Source organism: Leuciscus leuciscus (assembly GCF_965113295.1).
Source record: "Leuciscus leuciscus genome assembly, chromosome: 5".
In the NCBI taxonomy this organism is placed as follows: domain Eukaryota; kingdom Metazoa; phylum Chordata; class Actinopteri; order Cypriniformes; family Leuciscidae; genus Leuciscus; species Leuciscus leuciscus.
Genome location: NC_138729.1, coordinates 19,177,344 through 19,201,466, shown reverse-complemented (window position 1 = coordinate 19,201,466; position 24,123 = coordinate 19,177,344). Strand labels below are relative to the sequence as shown.

The window sequence follows — 24,123 nt, the reverse complement described above, 5'->3', positions numbered from 1 at the left end:
GGTGCCAAGAGGCTTTCGGGAGTGAAACAAACACATTGTACCATCCTGAGCTGCATTTCCACACTGACTCCCAAGCAAACTCGTGCATCAAGTGATTGATGAGACTTCAAATAGTGTTTTATGTGGTGTATTTGTTTGTAGAAAACCAATTGAACTTTTAAACACTGATAACACAATGAGAAAGATAATACATGAACGACACAGGTAAGGATACTAGTGTTTTATGGTAGATTGAATTACACGTTTGCATAATAGGTTTCCTTATTATTTACAAACCAAATGATTTGAGTTAAGGAACTGGTTGAACCACAGCTTTTATATTTGTTTTCCCGACACATATGCTGTCAGATGCCCACTTTCTCATTTGCATGCAATTTTCCACCCTTCATGCGTAATTAATATGGGATTATACAAAGTACACCCTTTTTTTAACACAAACAAGCCAGACTGTAAGATAAATCAGTCACATTACGCAGGGATTACTGTGCAGGTTAAAGGGATAGTTGAAAAAAAAAAATCTAAATTGTGTCATCATTTACTGACCTTCATTTCATTCCAAATCTGAAGTCTGAAGAAGATATTTTAAAGAATGTTTCAACCCGATTTCACTGCATGGAAAGCATGACTATTTTACAAAGTGGCTGTTTTGAATGAATTTGTACATTGTGAAACATGAAGGTCATCCTCTAACTCTACCCCTTAACTTTTGACCTCACTGGGGTGTAAGAAGATCATACAAATACATTTCAACTAGCCACCAATTCGTCAAAGAAATGTAAAGTAATTAAGAAATGCCATGAGATTGTGTTGTCTGTTTTTGTTCGTGTGTATGTTTAGGATTAGCATTTTGCAGATGAACATTGTTTTGGTTGTGTTTCGGCTCAGCGTGATTGAATATGACCCTTCAAAATAGATAACGCTTTAATGAAATCTGTTAGAGATTTACACATTGCAATTTATCTGTTCAATAAAATACCTTACTAATCTGTTGAGTAATAAAAACGGCATCTCATCATTGCTTTTACATTTCAAATCCGTTCTCGCTCTGAAAAAGCCAAGCCAATGTTGATTCTTGTTTTATTACGAGCTCTGTCACGTTCTCTTTTTGCCAGCAGACTCTCCTCTGTTTGGCGGGTTTTTTTAAAACACAAAAAACGGGTGTTCCCCCGGAGGTTCGAGATTTAGCTAGTGATGGGCTATTTCGAAACACTGCTTCGTGAAGCTTCGAAACCTTTACAAATCTTTTGTTTCAAATCAGTAGTTCTGAGGGTGTATCAAACTGTCAAAGTCATAGGATTTCAGTAAACGAGGCTTCGCTACGTCATTACTGTTTCGAAACGTTTCTAAATTTCAATGGTTTACCGCTAGTGGACGATTATCTCGCCAAAACAATGGCGAACAACCCCCCGGTGGCGAACCATTGAACAAGTGTCTGGGTTTTACCTGATCTCTGATCAGTTTGTACATGTTTTAATTGGATATTAGTATAATTAGTAGGAATAATAGTAGTTAATAGTCTCTTATTGGCCTGTTCAGCAATCCCTGGAACAAACAAAACAAGCCCGGGAAATTGATAAAAGAACACATATTACTCATATACTTGATATTTAATCTTATTAGATGATTAGTTCATTGCATTTGATGGACTTTACTTTCAATAAAATATTGTGCAGTAGGTTAGTAAAAGGTGTTTTTATTCATGTTAGGCTTGAGTTTTTGTTGCATTTCCACTGTTACACGCGTAAAAGTAGTTGGAGCAACTTTTTCTCTGTTTTTGGATATGACGTATTTTGCAATTTCCATCCCATAGGTCTAAAATATAAACACGTACAGGGCTGTCAACTCTCACGCATTCAGCTTGAGACTGTCACGCAATTGAATTTGTTCTCCCGCCACATGCCCATATTTTCTCTCAGTGAAAAACATGAATTAGATTAGTTTACTTTTGATATGAAACAAAGTCTCAGATTTCAAATTTTGTAAGTTTTATTACGAAATTCAAACAATACAGTTTTGGCGCTCTTAATACGGCACGTGAACCGATCATCTCTTCCTCTTACTTACAGTAGGCCTACAAAATAAACATAAATGGACATCAGATGGTATGTTGAAAGAACCGCAGATAAAACAGCTTGTAAACAATATCTCTCATAATGTTATGTCCATTTACCTCAGAAAAGCCATTCTGAAACTGTATAGTTAGTGGGGAAACATTTTTCTAAAGAATAGCATTTTGAAGAAAAAAAAGCACTATATTACATAGGCCTATTCATTATATTTGTACTCGTTATTATAATTGTATTACTATAATAAAAACTGCCTTACAGTATATGCAGTTGCCTACAAATCAGTTATTCACTGTTAGACTTTTCTGTAATTTCTACAGTTATTTACTTTAAATCCCCCAGTATTATACTGCTATTTCTCTTTACAGTAAATAACTGTGATTCCAATTGCATCAAGGGAATTTTCTGTGACGTCTAACACCACATACAGAGACTTACTGTATTTTTTAAATTTGCTGTATACTACTGTATTTGACGTAACTGCCTCTCTGGCTGGCACCATTCCACCGTGCTTTTTATTTCCTAATTTTTGCCTTACACCACGTGTCTACAACGCTATAATAGCCAGAGGCTGTCTATATTGGACACATTGAAGCGACCGGACCTTTAAATGCAAACCTGTTTATCCCTTGTAAGAACTAGTGCGAGCGCTTGGACTCGTATCGGACTACGTCTGAAATATAACGGCCGCGGCGCATCACTACACTGTCTGGGATTTGTCGTGTCGCGTCAGACAGACATCCAGTGTAGGTAATGGGGTCTGTCTTTTGTTGGATCGCGACGTTCGTGTCTGGCCCGGGGAAGAGACGGAATTCACTTCACCGAGAGAGAGAGATCAGCAAGCAAGGTAAAAAAAAAAAAAAAAAAAAAAAAAAACATTCTGTGTATGTTGACAGGATTGTGCCCAGTTTAACGTATGTTATAACGTTAACGTTAGCCTAACGTTACTCGTCGTCAACATGGCGGTAACGAACTTTACCATGGTAAACTGAGCTAACGTTTCATTTTACACACTTTGTTAGATTATTGAATTGTCGAGTTAAAATATGCCAACGAGCAACGCGTTTACATTAACAATAAATGTGAATAAACTAATGTGAAATTCTGTTTATATCTTAATGTTGGCCTACTGATGAGAACCTTTATAGTTTTAGCATTAGTTTGCAAACTATACCATATTATAGTTTATTTTTTATTTTTATGGAATTTAATATTTACTTCCATTTTTGTGTTTAAAGGCAACTGCAACAAAGCGCCAATTCGCGCCAGTGACTTAGCAAGATTCCAGAGGTAGGCCAGCCCATTTGTGATATATTTTGAAAAGTTTGCTGAAATGATTAGCATACACTATGTGAAAATTGCTTTTGAGCCACTGGTGCAGACTAGGTAGCTAACAATATCTTATAAAATCTCTATAAAATTGGCTAACTTTATATCAAATAAGTGACCTTTGCATTATGTCTAACTTTATTACACAGCAAATGAACCAATCAGAAGATGGACCATTGTCTTTGTTCAGTCTCACCAGATTAAATGTATCCAGGTAAGCACTGCAGTAAAACTCTCACTAAGACCAAATCTAGCATTCTAAACTTAAGTTTATATTTTTGCATTATTTTTATATTTTATTAGCCAGCGACTCTACCATTGCAGTTCCACCTGACTAGGAAGGTCCTAATATCAGCGCACAGGTGGGTTAACTACTGTAGGAAGGAGAACGATCATCACACAGTGATTTCTTGCATGTATCTTACTGTGTATTTGTCTCAAACAGGTACTCCTTCACTGCAGACAAGCTGAAATGGGCTAAAATCATCTATTTCAGTCGTTCAACTTCTTTCTATGCATCTCAGCATTTTTGGACAGAATTTAGGATTTGTAAGTATTAAAATTTAATCTGGCATAATTTAATTTAGTTCTTTTGTATGCTATTTATTGACAAAAGCTGTTTACAAATATATATTCTTAAGTTTTTGTGAAAATAATAATACAAATTAACAAAAAAGGAGGTTAAAAATAATGTGACACTAATATTCTCTCTCTCTCTCTCTCTCTCTCTCTCTCTCTCTCTCTCTCTCTCTCTCTCTCTCTCTCTCTCTCTCTCTCTCTCTCTCATATAGTGTTGGAACCGGGATCTCCTCTGAAGGACTGAGTACATTTGTGTTTGTGGGCACGCATGCAGACCAGGGAACACTCTGATGTTGTCAATCAAGTTCTGAACAGGAACCAATCTTTGGAGAAGTTCATTTATTCACAAAGGTGGACAAAAACATTGTGTTGGCTTTTTAAAGATTATTTTGATGATGACTTTTACTCCTATGCTGTAGAAAAGATGGAGTAGACAGTCAGACATTGATAATAATAATAAATGTTTCTTGAGCATCAAAGAGACTTCTTTCAAAAACATTACGCCACTTAAATACTTCTTTTGGCCACCAGTGTACATGAATCCAACACATTTTTGGAAATAAGTGAAATTATTTTTAAGGTGGGGTTATGTGTCTTGTATTGTGAAAAGAACTGTGTTTTGTCCTGTTTTGGACATTTCCTTTTTGAATGCTTAAAAATGTATTTATATTCTGCAGTTTTATGAATGTAATGGTTGATATTTCATTATAATACTTGTATAAGCTAAACAACCAATGACTCTACATTCATTTAGTCAAATGCTAATGTTTTGTTTATGATTTTATGTATGTTTTCAAAAATGTTTGCAGTGAAGGACAGCACATAATGTGTTAATTTAACACGTTTACACATCTTTGTGCTAACCTCTCTGACATATTTACTTTGTTAAAATCATTAACACAATGAATGAGTTAAAATTAACACAAAAAATGTTGTCTCTAAACTTACCCATTAATGTGTAAAAATTTCACACATCATTTCCAGCATTGGCATGTTTATTTTGTGATATATATGAAATGTTTTAAATAAAAAAATGGTATTTTGTGATAACTTTGTCTAATTGGTTTGTATGAAAGTAGTACTTATGTAGGATAAAAATAAAATTAATCATATATCAAAATTATCAAATCTAATTTATATTTAGTACAAATAAAAATAATTACAGTAGTGTACTGATTAGCTTAGTTTTTACAGTAATGCACTGTACTGATTAGCTTCGTTTTTACAGTAATGCACTGTATTACACAAAACTGAAATACGGTTTGGTACTGTAACTCTTAATTACAGTAACTTACTGGCAACAGTGTTGCCAGTAAGTTACTGTAAAAAACCCTTGAAAAGTCTAACAGTGTTACTAACACTGTAAAAATGGTCACAATAAGTCATGACATATGTTTTTACATTATTCCAACTCATCAAAATAGGTTAAGTAATTTTAAACTTTTTTCTTTAAGTTATACGAGATTGAACACATTTTTTAAGTCAGTTTAATGTAATTTAAGTTGAAATGACTTGCACAGCCAAGTTGATTGTAGGCTAAAGGCCTACATAAAAATGTAAGAAAGCAAGCTTTTTTTTTATTACAGTGAACCTTTAATAATTACCTTTAATTATTAAAGGTTAACCCCCCCCCCCACACACACACACACACACACACACAGACAGACACACACATACACAACATACACACAATTCTCACTCGAAGCAGAACTCAAAAGTTGCCAGCCCAGTAATACATCTACTATAGTGAATCAGAGTAAGACAAAAAAACTAAAAAACAAAAAACTTTTTTTGGAAGAAGGATTGATGATGTATTGTGTTACATAGGCTAGTGTACCTTTAAAGTGAAGCAATAGCTTTTTTTTTAAACTAAGGTTGACTACACGCATCCTGCTTTAAAATCCGGTTTATGAAGAATTACTATTAAACTGCTGTTCTCTCCCTGTTGTTCAAACTTGTCCTGCCTTTCTCCATAAGCAGAATTGCAGCAGTAATATACTGAATAAATGCATATTTGTGAAGGGAGGGGCAACCAGAGAACGTGACGTCTGAACTGTTGTGCCAGAGACCAACAATCACAAGTTCTGTATCTTCATCAAAGGGGATATACAGAAAATGATGTTTTGCCATAATCCATAACATATTCAAACCTTCACATAAAAGACCTTTGTATTTTCTGAATAGTTGTATTATTCACATATTTGCTCATTTCAGGTCGGTGGGGAAAACGCTTTGAGCTTCTCCCGCAAGTGGGTTAAGCAAAAGAGCAGTTTTAAAATGATGTGTACTACATTGCAACAAATATCAAAGAAATAGTGCAATATATGGCAGAGGGAAAAAGGTGGACAGATATATAATTCACTATCCTCTCTTCAAATCAGATTTATGAAGTAAAGAAATGTGGTTGCACTGTGTCCCTGTTCAAATTTTACAACATCATAATGCAAATTTGCACACATTTAGTGACTTATCCGTTCCAGTTAAACAGTTAAGATATGAAAAGGCTTTGCTTGCTACTTCTCAGCAGGATATCTTTTATAAAAGAGGTTTTAGATAAAGGTTTTGTCTAGTCAACATGCAAGGAATACTGACTAACAAAAGACTTTTCATTCTTTCGAATGTAAAAGGAAACTTCCATTCAGCTCGTGAGGCATGTTGTGCTTTTGTGATGTATTTGTTATTCTTTATGTGTGTTCATTTTTGAACATGTAGAGCGAAACAACACTAAACAAATAAATAAGACATGTTTAAGATGGTTAATTAGGAAATGTTTGCATAACCCTCTCAAACCCTTCCTTTCCCTGAACTCAACAGGATGCAACTGAATGCAGTTTGCGTCATCATTGACACACACACACACACACCATGCACAGGAGTATTCAGACAGAAACATAATATTTTTGTGGTCAAAAATGACCATAGAGCAGCAAAGGGTTAAACTTTCTTTCGTTTAGTTTAAAATAGTTAATTCTTGTGACCAAGTCTGGCTATTTCCACACTGTAAAATATGACGTGATCAATAAGTTAGACAACATATGTTTTTACATTGCTTTAACTCGTGAAAATAAGTTATGAAAGTCAGTTTAATGTGATTTAAGTAAAAAATGACTTAAATATCCAAGTTGATTGTGCTTAAAAATGTCACTTGCAGCAACTTTTTCACAGTGCATGATTCTGTGAAAAAGATCCCACCCCCCCTCCCCATATTAAAATTATATTAAAATAATAGTCAAATAAATACATTATGAATTTGAATTGTCATTATGGATAATAAGAAACTGAATGAATGTACATTGATTACAGTTGTTTTGATATGGTCCATTCATAAAAGATTAATGAAAAACTATGCTTTTGCTAAAGCTTAGTCAAGTAGAGCACTGTTTCTCCTTTACCTCCTGGTGCTTAATGGTTTGTTTTCACTTCTCTTATTTGCACAGATGCTTTTAGGCCTGAGTATTTAACCCCCCAAGAGAGCTTTTATAAAAGTCACAGTAACCTGCTAAAAGTACATTCAAGTAAGCAAATCAGATTTTGCATAACTGTCATTTCATTCAATTTAACTGCAATTAACTTTGTCCTTTATCAGCAAGTTCACAACAGTTCAAGTGTAGGCACAATTAAGGTGAAGTCATAAAGCTTTATGATTTTACTATATCACAGTCCCTTATTGGCAGTGTGATGTGGCTTTATCTGTCAATAGGCCCTACAATGAATTCTTCTTTCTGAGAAGTGCATTTATTGACCGGTTAACTACAGAAGAACTGAAGAAAACTGAAGAATTTTGTTAACATGATAATACTAAGCGCTCAAAAGCTTAAATGTGCCCTACAGGGGCATTTTGTCGCATTTGTAAAATAAAGCTTTGTAAGCTTTCCCTGTGGGGGATGCAGGCATTTGAGGCTATAGGGGAAGGACAGTAAGTGAGTGGGCCCGATTTCTGAGAAAAATATTGAAAAAGGGGTCTATTCAAATTTGTCACGTTACAATTACAACCCTGACATCAACTGACCATCTTTATCAGCAGTATGCCAGTTTGGCGTGAGAAGGCCAATGACCTCGAGTTTTATCATTACATGTTATAATAAAGAACAGTAATAAAGTAACTATCTGGTATATTCCAGCACTTTTATGGGTTCAAATAGGTACGAATTTTGGTAATGCAGTTTCCCGGGTTACAATGTTGTTTTCTACTATCATAAACTACTCCAATGCTGCATGTAGCCTATTAAAATCAGCACATTTGGAAACTGCACATAAAGTCATGCTTACTCATAAAGTTCCAGTAAGCCTTATCTATTTTTAAGAAATATCCAAATAGTTATATTTTACTTTTGAACAATAATATATAATAATAATAATGTAAATGTCGAATCAAGGCCAAACTATCCTTTGAGGTTATAGTTAGCATTTAGGGGTAGCCAATGTAAAATATTAACAGATTTGTCTTAAAAAAAACAAAAAAGTATAATTAATTATGATAATGCTAAACTGCTTCACAATCTCACAGAGTATCATTTCTGTGACAGTAGTGGAAATAACCCACTACCATCTTAACCAAGCGTAAGTTCCGGATGAGACCAACATCAGATTTCCTTTCCGCCGAGCTACAGTGCTCACAGTGCTCAGTTCTCCCCAGAGCCGTTGGTTCTGCCTTTAAATAAGCCCCGCCCCGAAATCAGTCGATCAAATTCGGCATCACACTTCTGAGCCGTCGACCAATCACGTTCGTTCGGGGGTGGTCTTAAGACGGTGGTCCGGCAAGACGTCATCCAATAGAATCGCGTGCTCCTCGGACAAAAGGGATGCGACAATCATCGCTTACCTTGTAAGCCGCCCATTATTCATGTTCATTCACTAGTTATTTAAGGAGACACGACAGTAGATAGCGGAACACAAATTAAGACCTAACGGTCTCACGGCTCAAGTCTTTTAAAAACACAAAAACGCCCCGCTGAGCTGTAACGTCTGTTCCAGTGGGTTCGTAAGCTCTATTGTATTGTTTTTAGACAAGTCTGTATAGTTTAACAGCACATATATCCAAATGTGAAACTTCATGTAATATATGACTACATTAAATGTGTAGCCAGAGTTGTTCGGATCAGGCTAGAAATGAATATAACTCCAAGTTGGGCTATTATAATACTTATTTATCTGTTTCTTAACCTATAAATTGCGTCAAGACAGTAAAAGTAGGCTGTATATTTATTGTGATGTTCTGACATTTACACACATATATCTGCCTTGAAAACTCCTTTAAATCGTGACCTCAGCTCTGAGGGTGGATTAACACGCCCCTCTCTCCAAAAGTGTGTTTCTCATGCATGACTGGCTCATTTGAATCTGGTGAGGGAGGTGGAGAAGACCTCTGGCTGCTTTAGAGCCAGAGTTGATAGTCTCTTATATGTCAGCATCCGTGAAACACATCCGCTAATCGCACATCACTGGGATCGTGTTTGCTGAATATCCCACTGATCAAAGAAGGGAAACGATTCTAGCTTTGAGAAGAACGGAGACATACCTGGAGGTTCTCGAGTAGAAGTTCGGAACAAGAGAAAAGGAGAAAGAAAGAATAGTGTTATTTTTTTCCCCTACAGATCAGCCCATTTGAAACCATCAATAATGACTAGAAGATCGTGTGCCATTTACGCCACCGGGATCGTGTGCGCTCATTTGCTCATTTTGGGAATCGCCCTTCTGGTGGCTCAAGTCTTCCAAACAATGATTCAGGAGCGGTTAAAAAAGGTGAGTCTTTTATGGAGAAAAGTGTTTAATTAAACTTGTTGTGTTATGCGACCGGCTTTTAAAGTGACTCAGTGCTGCTGTTGTCCTACACTAGGCTTCTTCTGTGTTGAGCATCACACGGATGTAACGTAAGCATTGCGAAACCATACAACAGGCTAGCCTAAATATTGTCATATCAACCTATTCAATCATATGATGCTTTTGGGAATTGCTATACGGTTACCAAAGTTCCCATTCTTACTCGCGGTGAGACCCAGGCTACACAATCTCATGTTATGTACACTAAAAAACCTGTATTTCAGCCGTATAATTCCCCCTCTTTTACGTGTAGGTGGTCAAAACATATGGTATGAAATTACCGTGATGTAAATGTGGGTTTGTTAGTAACCCTGATTAAAGTGGGCTGGTCTGTGACCACGAAGCTTATCATATTGCGGAAAATACTTCTTTCCACCCCGTCTCTCTCTAATCCACCTCAGCGGTTCTGTATGTCTGATTATTAAATGCTTTTCATTGCAACTCACCGGGAATGAATCACTCTTCTTTTAATGTTACGGGAAAGGTTGTTCATTCACATAGCGCATATATATATATATATATCTAAATGGCAGGGGGAGGTGTGTGCTATATGTGTGGCTGTGGGGGAGGGTCTCCGCACGTTCTCCTTGGAAAAATACTTGGAATTGTGGCCTCTACCCTCAGTATTTTTAACCAAGTGTAGTATTCACTGTTCAATGTGATTCCCTTGACCTGGAATTCAAGGGTGGGTGTTTGTGGTGGTCTGTGAGTGAAGCTAACTTTGCTGGAGATGTTATGCAGTGGTTTGTCATTTATTGACAGTTGATTTAAAGCCTTATAATTGACCTTCATGATATACTGTTACTTTTCATATTCGTTACGTCTTTCTCTGTCACTGAAACATGTGACATTGAGCCGGTAGGCTTAAGTTCTCTACACAATGCAACTTTTTCAAGCCCTTAGGTGATGTGTGTTTTTGTTGGGTATAGGGTGTGAAGTGGAGTTTGTATAAGTGACGCAGGTATGTAAGCTCTGAGGCAGTTTTTCTTCAAAGTGTTTGAGGGTTAAAACTTCCTTTTTAGCTGAAGTTGAGATCCCTTTGATGTAAGCTTGTGAATGTATTCATTCCTTTCTGGGAATTAATGTCTACATTTAAAACTGCACCTCCTAGCAGTGTAAGGACTTTGGTAAAACATGGGTTGTTATCTATGAAAATATCCATTTCCAGTTGCTGGTACCATCATACACTCTGGTGTCTGCTTCACTGGCCTTTTGTAATGTTAACCACTTGCGCAAAAAATGACCTTCCTATCAAAATGCAAACATTTATTGTTTTTCTTACCTTGGCTGTATTTGCTTGAGCAAGGCTTTGAAAATGTTCTTCTGACATGGTTTAATGTCCATTGGGACCTTCAAAAACGTCACTTCTAAGTTCTCAAGGTTGATGAGCAGAGCAGAACACACAATCAAATTCCAAAGGTTTATCTATATTATTTATTTTTAAAATAATTAGTATTCATATCTTATCCCATTGAACAGTTGTAAACAGGCTAATGAGTTATACAGGATGTAACCATGTACACGATTTCTTTTTGTGTGTGAAAGAATTTTTTTTTTTATCTAGCAAGGATACATTAAATTGATCAAAAGTGACAGTAAAGACATCTGTAATTTAAAAAAAATCTCCATTTCAAGTAGGCTAAATATATATATATTTTTTTTAAACTTTATCAGAGAATCTTGGAAAAGTATCTCTTTCCACAAAAATATTTAGCAGCATCAAATCGGCATATTAGAATGATTTCTGAAGCATCATGTGACCCTGAAGACTGGAGTAATGATGCTGAAAATTCAGCTTTGCCATCACAGTAAAAAAAAGAAAGATTTTAATCAAGTTATATTAAATTGTAATAATAATTCACAAGATTACTGTTTTTTATCAAATATTAGTGAGCATAAGAGACATCAAAAACATTAAAGTATCTTACCGAACCCAAACATGTAGTGTATGCGTGCATGTTAAGGTGTGGTCTGGTGCTTTTAGTCGATAAAACTTTAATTGGCGTCTTTAAGCTAAAATGCACCGCTTCTTTTAAAAACAAAATCATCATTTTTTTTTACCAGGTGTAATTAAGAACTGCTGGCAGTGTGGTTTAAAGAAAACGCCAAGACAAACCTCCTGAGAAACCCTGAAAGATTGGAAAAGAGAGTCAATGAGTGTGATCATGTAACATAATCTTACTTTAAAGAAAAGCTTTAGTCTGATTTCACAACGCATGGTTGAACAAGTTGAATAGCTGCACATTTTCTTTAGTGCTCAATACCAGTTACTTTACACATGGTAAAGCTCCTAATGACAGTGATCCTATTCAGAGCTTACATGTGAAAAATTCCTCATTTTAGAAGACAAGTGTCCTCTTAAATAGATTTGAACAAAGACACCTTTATGTTATTCCCTGGGTCATAGTATAGTGTAAATGGCAGTGGTGATTTGACAAAGATTAGATGTTGGAATGATTGATTTTGAAACATACAAACTATGTTTTTCAACTTAAGGCCCTTCTTCTGACCAGTGATTCCAGCAAATCTGGATTTTTCTGAAATGCCCTTTCAGAAGCTGAAGGTCCAGTGAAGGGGGCCGTGATGTTTGTTGTTTTGGAGCGGGCGCTCTGCTACTCTGCTGAAGTCATGGTTTTTGATTCTAGATAGTGTTATCTGCATTTCAAGGCAGCATTCTTGAGTAAAACCTCCTGGTTGTTACGAGTTTATCACGAGTCAGCCTTTGGAGCTTTGGAGTTTTTTTTCCAGTACTACTGTCACGTGTAGTCACGAATAACGTTGTTCTGTTATGTAAAAGTTTGTCGTTTTAAAATAAACATTTGTTTCTCCTTCCGAGTTTGGCTCAAGACACTCAAGAAGTGAGAAGTGTTACTGCTGAACCTTATTTCTGATGGAAAAATTCAAAAACCTGAGAAACATGTTTGTTTTCGTTGCTCTCGTCTGTCATGGAGCGCTGATGTTGATGATTTCCTTCCTCTTCTCTAACTCTGAGTCAGCTCAACTGTCTGCTGAGCTCTTTCCTCTTTTTCCATCATCCCAGCACTCGCTTTACCTCATGTCTGCTGTATTTGTGTCATAACAGGTCACTGACATTTCACCAGAAACCGTCATCACTCAAAAGGAAGGCGCTCAGCTTTTTGTTTTCTTTCTTCCCTAAATTATATTGAACTCAGCTTAAACGTTGAGTTCTCTTTAAACAGACAGAAGAGCTACAGAAATTGTATTTTGGTGCTCTCTCTTGACCTTTGATTGTGTTTGATTCACAGGAGATCACACTGGGTAAAAACAGCAGAGTATTGGAGGGCTGGATAAATCCACCGCCTCCTGTTTACATGCAGTATTTCTTCTTCAATGTTACCAATCCAGAGGAGTTCTTGGCTGGAAAGGAAAAGGCCAAAGTCACTCAAATAGGGCCATATACCTACAGGTGATTTACAAAAGTCTCAAATTGAGATGTTCATGTTCATTGTCTTCATTCTGAGCTTTTTGTTTACTAAACTGTAGTGTCTGTTGTCAGTGACAACAAGTTTGGCACCATAGTCAAGAAATGACTCATGCTTTTAGAAGATTGGAAACAGGAAACATTTACCCTAACCATTTACTGTTTTCAACATTGATACTAAGAAATGTTTTTTGAGCTCCAAATCAGCATATTAGAAGATTTCTGAAGGATCATGTGACACTTTAGACTGGAGTAATGATGCTGAAAATTCAGCTTTGCCTTCAGGAAGGCAATTGAAATTGAAGCCTTCAGGAAATTATATTACAAAATATATTACAATAGAAAACCGTTCTTTCCAATTGAATAATATTTCACAATATTACTGTTTTATTGTATTTTTGATAAAAAAAATGCAGCCTTAATGAGCATAAGAGACTTCTTTCAAAAACTTTTGAATGGTAGTGTTGTGTGTATTAGATTATAAAATCTAGACCGGACAGTTGCCAATTTTGATATTAACATTATGCTACTCTCTTTTATCAGGGAATATCGACCAAGGGAAAATGTCACTTTCCTTGAGAATGGGACAAAAATCTTTGCCACAAATCCCAAGAGCTTTGTGTTTCTTCGCAACATGTCAGTGGGAGATCCTGAGGTTGACCGTGTGACAACCGTTAACATTCCATTCATTGTAAGAAGGGTTTTGTTTTCTTGTTTTTGCACTGGCAGCTAATAATTTTACATATAAAATTTGTTTTAGTCATTTGCTTAACGGATTATCTTTGATCCAAATGCAAAGATTTTGCTCTGAATTCTTTCCCTCTTGTTTCAGGCCGTGATGAACGAGTTGAACTCCTACTCCTTCTTTCTGAGGACTGCTGTGTCCATGTGGATGGGATCCATGGGCATCGGCGTGTTTATGGATCGCACAGTCCATGAGGTCCTGTGGGGTTTCAAAGACCCGCTGCTGTCCAAACTCCACGCCATGAGACCAGAAGTGGAGGAGTATTTCGGCCTTATGTACAATGTGAGAATCTGCAGTTTCATCATATTTAATGCTTTAGTCAGTCTGAAATAAGAGAGATAAAATCCAGTCTAAATGGGTCATATATTTATGCAACCAATACAAAGTAGCAAACGCAACCTCTAAAGCACATATATACGATCCGAACAGGATAAGCAAATGACGTTATTATCATGATCCTGCAGATGTTGACCAGTCTACCATGTAATTTCTTTAGGGATTATATATGTATTAGGACAGATATTAAATATCTGTGGTTTGTTGTGCAATCGTAGGTCTCATGCGAGTGCCTTGAAACAGCGAGTTTGAATGGTTTGCATTAATAAAACATTCAGTCTTTCACTCTGTATTCACATCATGGCATCTAAACAACCTACTTTCCTACTTCCTATGACTTTCTAGTCATTTTTACCCTTATGTGACACAGTTCTTTTTATTGTTCTAGCGTTATATAAAATTTTTATTTATTTTTTACTGACTACAGAAAAATGGAACCCATGAGGGTGAATTTGTCTTCCACACTGGAGAGAAGAACTATATGGACTACGGCAAGATTGACACGTGGAACGGCATCAGGTACACATCAGTCCTTGCGTAATCTGCGTTGCCTTACTGACATAGAGAGAATTCTTGCACACTCATTTGCTCTCCTGCCTTGAGAAATTGGGTTAAACACACAGCATGCTAGATAAGTCAATATCAAAGGATAAAGTACAAGAAAAGACCTACTGTGCAACTGGACCCCATAACCTGATTTAAATGGATATCCCAGTAAATAAAATTCCAATCGACTTCGCAGATTAAGAATATTCTGCATGTAGATTTTGGAGAAAAACGCATAATAAACCTTCCTTTTTCATTAGAACCCGTGACAAAAACAATCACCATCTATTCATTTTCTCACTCACAGTCAGATGAACTGGTGGTCGTCTAACCAGAGCAACATGATCAATGGGACCGATGGCAGTGTCTTCCACACCTTCCTTTCCAGGAAAGAACTCCTATACATCTTTGCTGCTGATCTGTGCCGGTAAGCAAGGTGTTTTAACACAAACAAGGTGCTTGGTTATCTGTACATGGTTACTTATGCTCGTTATCACTTGCAGATCCATTCATTTGGGTTACGTGAGAGACACAGAGGTGAAGGGTATCCCTGCTTTCCGCTTCGCCCCTCCGTCGGATGTACTGGCTCCCCCGGATGAGAACCCCAATAACGCTGGCTTCTGCGTGCCTGCTGGAGACTGTCTTGGAAAAGGAGTCCTTAAAGTCAGCATCTGTCGGCAAGGTAAGCCGGTTCTGGGACACGCCACAACTTAGCTTCAGGGCCAACAGTGTGTTTTCAGAGGAGGAATTTACAGTGAGAAAGACGTGGGATGTTTTCAGAAGAATCATTACATAGGGAAAATGGAGTAACGTTTTAAATACGGTAATTTGTTTAACAAAGTACAGCAATCTAAGTGCACTAAAGGTTTTTTTGTGCCCTAAATAGCTGGTCCAGACTGGCATTTAACTAAAGCAAACCAAGCATGTGTAAATAGTATTGAATTTCTGGGTTTCCCATTACTGATCTGTGGCTTCGTAACTGAAGTTCAAGTTAAATCGGTCTGCTTTTGTTTGCCCACTCTTGGACTATGAAAGGGAAATCAGGGTTCAGCGCTTAATAAATAACTTTTAGTACAGTTTTATGACTCAAGTACTTGATTCGCTGTAGTTGTCCTCCGACAAATTACTCTATCTTGGCCTCTATTGCTTCCGCCATAAACTAGTAGGCTAATATTATTATTGAACGATGGTAAACTCTCGCTTTTGTCATGTGAGTGCTCCTGATATGAAACAGCTGTGGAAATCTGCACATGCTTTGATTAGTCATCATTCCTAGAAGGGTTCATGACAGTTCTATTATGGTTATATTTAGGGAGGGTGTTATTAAGGATTGAGAGATGGGATTTGGTACATATTATTCTAAGCTAACGATAAACTAGGCACCTATCAGAGTGTATGATTATTTTAATTTTTTTGGTGGGTGTTCAGGTACTTCCCATCCTGTCATTGAGTATGTCCCTCCAAAAGAGGATGTTTCATTTTCTGTTAGTGTGCAAAAAAAAAAAAAAAAAGTCCTAGAAAATGCCTCGGGGTTATTACTTAAGATAATGGAAAATGTCATAAGAGAAGTAACATCTAAAAACTGCACGTTTGCAGTCTGAACTGTCACCTGCCCCATTGTGATGCATTAAATTCTTTGCATTCAGTGATTTTTTTATTTTTTTTTTATTTTTTTTTTATGACTTCCGTACATAATTCCTTGTATTTTTAAGAACATTTGTTGGTGGAAAGTTTGCATCTAGAATGGGTTTTTTAATTTATAAACAAATCAGTAATATTTTGCATTGTATGTTACAACTTTGAATTATATGAGTTTCTGTCATAGTGTTCTGTTATAGCTGTAAAGTTTAACAAGAATAATAACATATTTGTTGTAAATGAAAAATATAAATATTTTTTTGACACATTTCAATGTTGTTTTGTTTTGGTAAAAATCTAAACTACTGGCCTAGTTGGACCAGCATTTAAAAACAAAACATGAGGCTTGATATGACTTTAATCATCTTGATTATCTTTATGACCAGCCATTATAAATACAATAGCTGATAAAGAAGTGATTATTATTGCATTTTGCATATAGAACTTTCCTAGATAGGTGCTATATACCTGATTGTCAACTAATCTGAATAAAGGAACAGCAACTAATGCCACGTGTTCCTATTTCCCCTTCACTGTACAGGTGCACCCATAGTTGTATCATTCCCTCATTTCTACCAAGCCGATGAGAAGTACATCAATGCCATTGAAGGAATGAACCCTAATGAAGAGGAACACGAAACATACCTCGACATCAACCCGGTACGCAGTGTTGACGCTTTGTGATTTTTCACTTTTACAGCTACAGCACTGATCAGTTAGCGCTCTTGTGGTTTGTAATCTGAAAGTAGTTTAGACCCGTCCTTATATGACAGGAAAAAACAAGGTGATTCACACGTAACCACAGTGAATGTGAAACCACACCTGCCTAACTTTCCCTAGAATCCCAGTGAGAAATACTGTAACATGTCGTGATGGAAACTGTACTCATTGAGTTGATGTGTGCTCTACTCATCTAACTCAAAGACTGTGTGTGATGTGGTGAATATTGGGTGATTTTTATATAATAAATTGTCCCTTTGCTTATTTTCTGCAGACCACAGGGGTCCCCATTCGTGCCTGTAAGAGAGCTCAGCTCAATGTCATACTGAAGAGAGTCAGTGGCTTCGTGTGAGTAAAATCACAAAAACCATTAAATTGTGATTTGGAATGACAAAATGGCTAATGAGGTTTCCTTTTTTCTTTTTAGCAAAACAAAATTCCTGAATGAGACAATTTTCCCCATTATGTATGTCAATGAGGTAAGTTCACTTTCTTCAGATTAGGGATGTACCCGAAGCCGAATATTATTTTCTGAAAGGAAATGATGCATTCTACGGAGCCCCCAAAGAGACATGGTGATGGAAAAAATATATTCCAATGCTTTTGCGTTCTCTCGCAATTATATAAATAAATAAAAAGCAATAAATAAAGTTGGGTAATTATATTGTGTATAATTTGCAGGCATCTGGGAGCCGCCATAAATATCGCTTTTGAATGCTCGCTCGCTTTTCACTTTCACTTTCCAATTTGCAACCACGTGTACTGACCACACATTTTACAAGAAAAGATATTTCCGGATCTTTTGCACACCAAATCCTCTGACAGTCATCTATCCTAACTATCTTCACCTGATAAGTGAAATCATGATGTAATGTGATTTAACAGACTACCACAGCAAGCCAAACCATGTCCCTTTAGAGGCTCCATAGAATGTATTATTCATCTTCCGTGCCTTTCTGAATTCGGATTTAGGCTTCGGGCGCATCCCTACTTCAGATTATCGATTTGCCTGTTCACAAAGTTAGTTTGTTTTCCATTGAATTTCATTTTGTACTGTGGAATTTTCAGACTGCAACTATCGACGATGATTCCGCAGCCCAGATGAGGACGCTTCTGTTGATTGTAACGTTGGTGTCCAACTTCCCAGTCATCATTGTGGGGATGGGGGTCATTTTACTTATGGTCCTGATCTTCCTCATCTGCAGGAACCGCCAGAGAAAGGTAAAAATCAGCGATAAGATGTTTTGACCTTCCGTCTTATATATTGGCTAGTTATGTAATACTAAAAATGTCATTTGTATGTCGACAATACCTTTTCGTAGAACAAGATTAATAGAGTAACAGTTAATATTCTCCAGAAATGCCAGTATGGAAAATACTAAAAGCCTTTAAAATTCCATCAACCTTGGCTTGAAGGTCACATGTCACTCGCCTTGAACGCACTAACCCTAGCTTTAAAACCCATGCATGCACCCGCATGAGGGAATGCATGTGCTCTAGTGCACGTATTACTTTATGAAATGAGTTCTTTTATTATATAGTTGATATTTTGTTTGCAGTTTACAGTCATTTTACAGTCAGCTTAATTGGGTTGATCATCTATTCTTATGACCTCAAATAAATGTATTTATGAATGAATGGTTCAGTGGGAAATTCATATTTGTTTTGCACATTTATATACTAATTATCAGAAGGTCTTTTATAGCATTTATTTTATGACTTGAAAATGTATAATGCTGTTATGTTTTGATTTCCAGTAACATTTTTCCTCCCTTTGTTTTTTTTTTGTTTTGTTCCAATTCAGAATGAAGTAAAACGTATTGATTTTACTGAAGCTTTTCATTCTTTTGCTGTAAGTCTTCTTTTTTCCCTTACACACACAATTTGCTTTCATTTTGTTCAAATTTGCCTGTTATATCATTATTGTATTTGGTCATTTTGAGCATTTTCATAGAAATACCTTGTTTGTTTCTGCAAATCATTTTAATTGCTTTTCCTGCATGATGATCGTAATGTACTTTCACAGCGTTAGATTAGATGTTTAGCTCCATTTGTTAGTGGTACGTGATTTCACGTTTGACATCATCTGTCATCTATACGTAAGGTTTTAACAATGTACACGCTAATGTTCTTGTATGTTCTGTACAGACGACGAAAGACGAAACGGCTTATACCCAAGTGAGCAACCAAGCGGAGGATTCGCCGGAGAACCGCAACAATCAGCCTTTGAGGAACGGATCTTATATTGCCATGTCACCAGTGGAGGCACAAAAGTGTTGATGAAGGACATGACGTCTACCAGTAGTGCATCCTCACCCTTTTTTATGTTTTCACTGTGCTTCGTGGGCCAGTCCCCGCACGCTCACCACCGTATGCCGAGGGTCACTTATTTTGACTCGTGACTTTTTTTCTTTCTTTGAGCATGGCCTTCTCAGAACTGCCATATCTTCAAACAAAACCAATGTAAATTCAAAAGATCAGAGTCCATTTTGAACAACCGTCTCTGGGCTTCCAGAGGCTCCTGTTGCCTAGTCCTGAGAGGCCTGAAACACACTCTTTTGCCTTTAAAAACGCATATATGCATTGCATGCTGACAGAGTCCATAGTTCCTGAAGGCATGAGAGAGCGTGAGGGGTTTCACCCATCCGGAACACTCATGTCTAGGACGGCCTGTGCTCTTAAAGTGTTTCAGATCTCGTCCCACACTACTGTATTCAGGTCTACACAGGCAGACCTTCAACTAACACAGCTCTTCATATGTCAAACCCTTTGATAATGAACAGATAAATGCAAACTATTAATTTACCTCTAAGAGTATTAGAGAGCTAAAAGGTCTAATATGCTAACAAAATCTGGGTCTTATCCAGAACTTAAGTTTGTGTGATTGTACATACCAGTGTGTGTGTGTAATTATATGTGTGTGTGTGTCTGCAGGCATGTCAATGCTTGCATGTTTTTGTCACACTGTAGTGAACTGCTCTGGTGGATCAGTGTCCACCGTTTTGCACGATGCAGTGTGACGACAAGTGGAAACTAGTGATTTGAGCGGTCCTCTCTATTTCACAGTATCAGAGTCAGAAATCTTTCAGTGATGACGGCTGTTAAAAAGAGGTCAGACATTCTCCTTTAAGGCGTCGTATTACAGAAGTCGTACTAGCTTTTAGTATTTTGTAAGAAAACGAACAACAGACGTAGAACACTCACAAGTGAGACTTGAATATTTTCTGCCTTACAAATACTTACGAACACAATGTGATTCTGCTGCGAGGTAATGGCAGGTATACGGTGGAACTAGGCGAAACGTCAGACAAACTTCTGTGAATCAGTGTCGGACTGGGAACTACATCCCTCCCGTTTCACGGCGAAACGCGTCTGTTCTGTCATAGCGAGAGCACAACCCACAGTCTAATCAGAGCAGATGGGGTTAAAGGTTAGCAGGTTATCAGTGAGGTTTGCACATTTGTTTTGTGCACGGTTTATATAACCCTCTGTGGGTGAAAGAGACTCTAGCACTTGAATCATTGCTTGTGTCTGTTGAGTTTAATTTTCATTTAGCTTTTTCTTTCCTTGATTATCAGAGCCTTCGCTATTGCTTTCAGTTATCTGTCTGAAGTTGCCATAACCCTTGTGTGTAGTAACACTCGGTTGTTTTAAAGACTTGCGTATCTGTAAATCATTCCCATTTTGGAGACACTTGCTGGAATGATTGGTGTTTGTTACTTTTACTTGACGTAAACCATCTGTTACCTATTGCGACCACGGTTTGCGTGGATTGCAGTGCATATTGGTGCGTCTTTGCCTGTGCCATGGATTTTGCTTATCTTAAAGATTTAGTGCAGGGTTTAAACTGGAAACACTGTATTTGCAGTGTGTTATGCAGCTGAATCTGAACAGAAAACTGAGGGAAAGTCATTCAAGCTTAAGTGTAATTACATTACAGTGGCTCTCGGAGAGTAAAGTTTTGTTGTCAGTGCAAATAGTATATAAATTTACTTTAAAATGGTCTTTGACAGTCTCTCTTAACACACTAGGCTGAACAAGGACCCCGCTGGAACAGTGGTGGCACGTAAAATGTGACTTGAGTATGAAAGATCTATGAACCTGAGCCATTTCTCCACAGTTTCCAGATTCCTCTCGGTGACTTTTGCCCCTATATGCTTGACCAAAGATTAGAAAACTGGTTTGTTTGCTTTCCACACAGATAGCTGTATCGCTATCGACTTCCCATTTGCAAGAGCATTAGAACCTCATTGTCTACAAAGGCAAATAAGAAAAAAGAAAAAGAAAAAAAAGTAACAAAATATTTTCCAGGGCATACTATGTGAGTTTATAATGTTTAATACAGCAAAGAACTTAAGATGTAAAGTGTTGCCACAGCGTGCAAAGAAACTCTCAGTATTATGTATTGACACAGCAATACAACATGTAAAAAGCAAATTTTATAATGAAGTAAGAGGTTTTGTAATCAGACAAACAAATATTTATGTATTCCTATGTTCAATGGTATGTACATTATCTGAATTTGTAAGGTCTTTTCTTTGGTCTTGTTCATTTCTATATATTTCTAATTATTTTGTAATATTACCAGTGGGGTCATCAAGCACACTTCTGTTTTCTTCATTTTTTTTTCTTCTTTTTTTCTCTCTACATTTCTGGAATAGTAGCTACCAAGTGAATATTGTCCTAAATTCAAGACTGAACGGTGTATGTGGTTGTAAAAAAAACTGTTAACTTTGATGGAGGAAGGCTTGTGTTGTATATGTGGGGTGTGAGCCTATTGTGTGTAATGATCTCCTGTTATACAACTCTCTCAAGCTGTCAAACGTTTGTCCAACTGGAATAACAAAGGGAAGGCTGAGTGTCTTTGAGTTCCACTAAGGAAGATTGCCATAGTGCCATGTTGGGTACAAGGGAAGTTTCCATTTGCAATCTAACCTTTTTTTTTTTCTTAGATGAATGACGCCCTCCTTCAGGGATGAGCTTTTAGTGCCATACCATCCTTGTTTATTTCACTAAGTAGCAACACGTGTATCAGTTGTTGTTGTTGTTGTTGTTGTTGTTTTTTCCCCCTCTGCCTTCATTGCAGGGCTGGTAAATTCCTCACAACATCTTTGAGGGTGGTCTTAAAAACACTGAACACTTCATCACGTCCTCCTGAGATGCATTGCATTTTTTTTGCTGCTGAGAATGACAATCCTTATGTCATGTTAGGTGCAAAATCATTTCAAGTAATATTCATTTTTAGTTTTGATAATTTACACTGCACAAAATCTTTCTACAATGCTTTTGTAAACATTTTTAGTGTTATTTGCAAAAAATAAAACAAATGTTGAAATTCTTGCTAATTATTTTGTCACATTTCTGCTTTCCTCTCTGACGTTGTGTGAAAGAACAGATTTCTGCAATTATAAACCAAGGGACTCGCCCCAATATACAAATGTCGTATTCTTACACTTCACAAAAACAGTTTCATATTAGTATAATTTGTAATGTCATGAAATTTGTCTGGTTCACTGCAGTTTTAATGACAAAATACTCTGCAATGGTGCCGACTTATGAATATGCACATGGTTTGTCTTAAAGCATGTTAAAAACACCACATAGACATATACAACATTTATAGCTTGATTTTCACTACAGGGGGACTTTAAGAACAAGTTTTATACACACTACCCTTTAATATAAATATATATATATATACACACACACACACACATATATGTATTTTTTTTTTTTTTTTGGAACACAAATGTAGAAAAGTATACTAGAGTAAATATGGTCACATAACACCATCTTTGTCCATAGTTCAAGTTATCATTTGTTATAAAAGTTTTAAACATTTGATTAAAGATATAATTTGAAAATAATAGATTTCTTCCCTTGACTTCACTTTTATTTATTTGTATTTTTACACATTTAAAAAAATAAATAATTATTTGCAAATCTCATTTTAAATATTTGTGAATTTTATACATTTTTGTCAAACTATTTATATTTATTTGTGGATCTTAATCTATTTATTTGTGAATTTGATTCGTTTTTGTGTAGCCCCTGTTGTATCTGTTAGTATTCTATTCTATTCTAATCTAATCTTTATTATTATTCCTCCCCAGTGGAAGCCTATGGCAGCCCTATGAACAGAACATAGAAAAAAAATTTTTTTTAAATGGGCACACTTGTAGTGATGGTAATGAATAGTAATCTGACCAACTCTATAGCGCCATCACTTGTTTACATATTCACATTTGAAACAATTATAACTTTTGAACCCTTTTATCTAGAATTTTTTTACTTAGAACACCTGATTCCGCTCATCATGCTGATCACATTCAACATCTTACATAAGACTCCGCCTATTACAGTAGTTGCCATTTTTAAAAGTACAGTAGTCCATTTTTTCAGTACTCCTTCAAAATTTTCTAAATTCTTACAAAAATTGGCTCAGATGATCTTTGGTCCGTGCTGCACAGACATGGCTAAACAAAATTGTTTTATTCATTTTTGTTCAAAAGTTATGATGTCATGATCTTAATGATGCTGACCCAAAATTGATTCAAAGGCTCAAAACTTTCATCAATCAAGGCGAAACCTGGTACGCTTCATCGAAATCATGATCTAAGGGCCCATGACAAATTTGGGAACAGCGGCACCTACAGGTCATGAGATATAAAAAATGGCTCAGTTTTTTTGCTCTTCTGGCTCTGCACAGCTGTGTTGCCCCGAAATCGCTGCTTGCAGCTATATTGTACTATTATGTGCTTTGAGACATGAGGTAATTTCACGCCGTCTTTCGTCTAGTGACGCTTTGCAAACTCTGCTGTGTGAGTTCATGTGTTTTGGAGGATGTTTGGCTGTGGAGACACTCTGAAGGGAGGGTGGGATCTTATGCTTTCAAAGCTAGC

General features: G+C 36.6%; 1 protein-coding gene and 1 long non-coding RNA gene across 4 annotated transcripts; both read left to right on the top strand.

The window, feature by feature from the left end:
- Positions 1-2,430: 2,430 nt before the first annotated feature.
- Positions 2,431-4,973, top strand: LOC309499877. Its single transcript, XR_014206387.1, has 4 exons — positions 2,431-2,913; positions 3,305-3,757; positions 3,841-3,944; positions 4,187-4,973. It is a non-coding gene; the product is annotated as an uncharacterized lncRNA (long non-coding RNA).
- A 3,831-nt stretch (positions 4,974-8,804) lies between these two features.
- scarb2a (scavenger receptor class B, member 2a) lies at positions 8,805-22,561 on the top strand. 3 transcript variants are annotated; one of them, XM_082169322.1, is made up of 14 exons: positions 8,805-8,951; positions 9,569-9,716; positions 13,061-13,221; positions 13,780-13,927; positions 14,069-14,263; positions 14,745-14,836; positions 15,171-15,290; positions 15,367-15,545; positions 17,043-17,161; positions 17,496-17,569; positions 17,649-17,700; positions 18,290-18,442; positions 19,026-19,073; positions 19,370-22,561. In XM_082169322.1, the coding sequence occupies exons 2-14, from the start codon at positions 9,594-9,596 to the stop codon at positions 19,499-19,501; spliced, it is 1,596 nt and encodes a 531-aa protein (XP_082025448.1). In that variant the 5' UTR covers positions 8,805-8,951; positions 9,569-9,593; the 3' UTR covers positions 19,502-22,561. The 3 variants fall into 3 exon arrangements, 2 of the variants coding, with proteins under 2 accessions (XP_082025448.1, XP_082025447.1); XR_014205986.1 differs by lacking the exon at positions 8,805-8,951 and having other exon boundaries at positions 8,991-9,716; positions 19,370-20,826; positions 20,857-22,561; XM_082169321.1 differs by lacking the exon at positions 8,805-8,951 and having other exon boundaries at positions 8,991-9,716.
- The last annotated feature ends 1,562 nt before the right edge of the window (positions 22,562-24,123 follow it).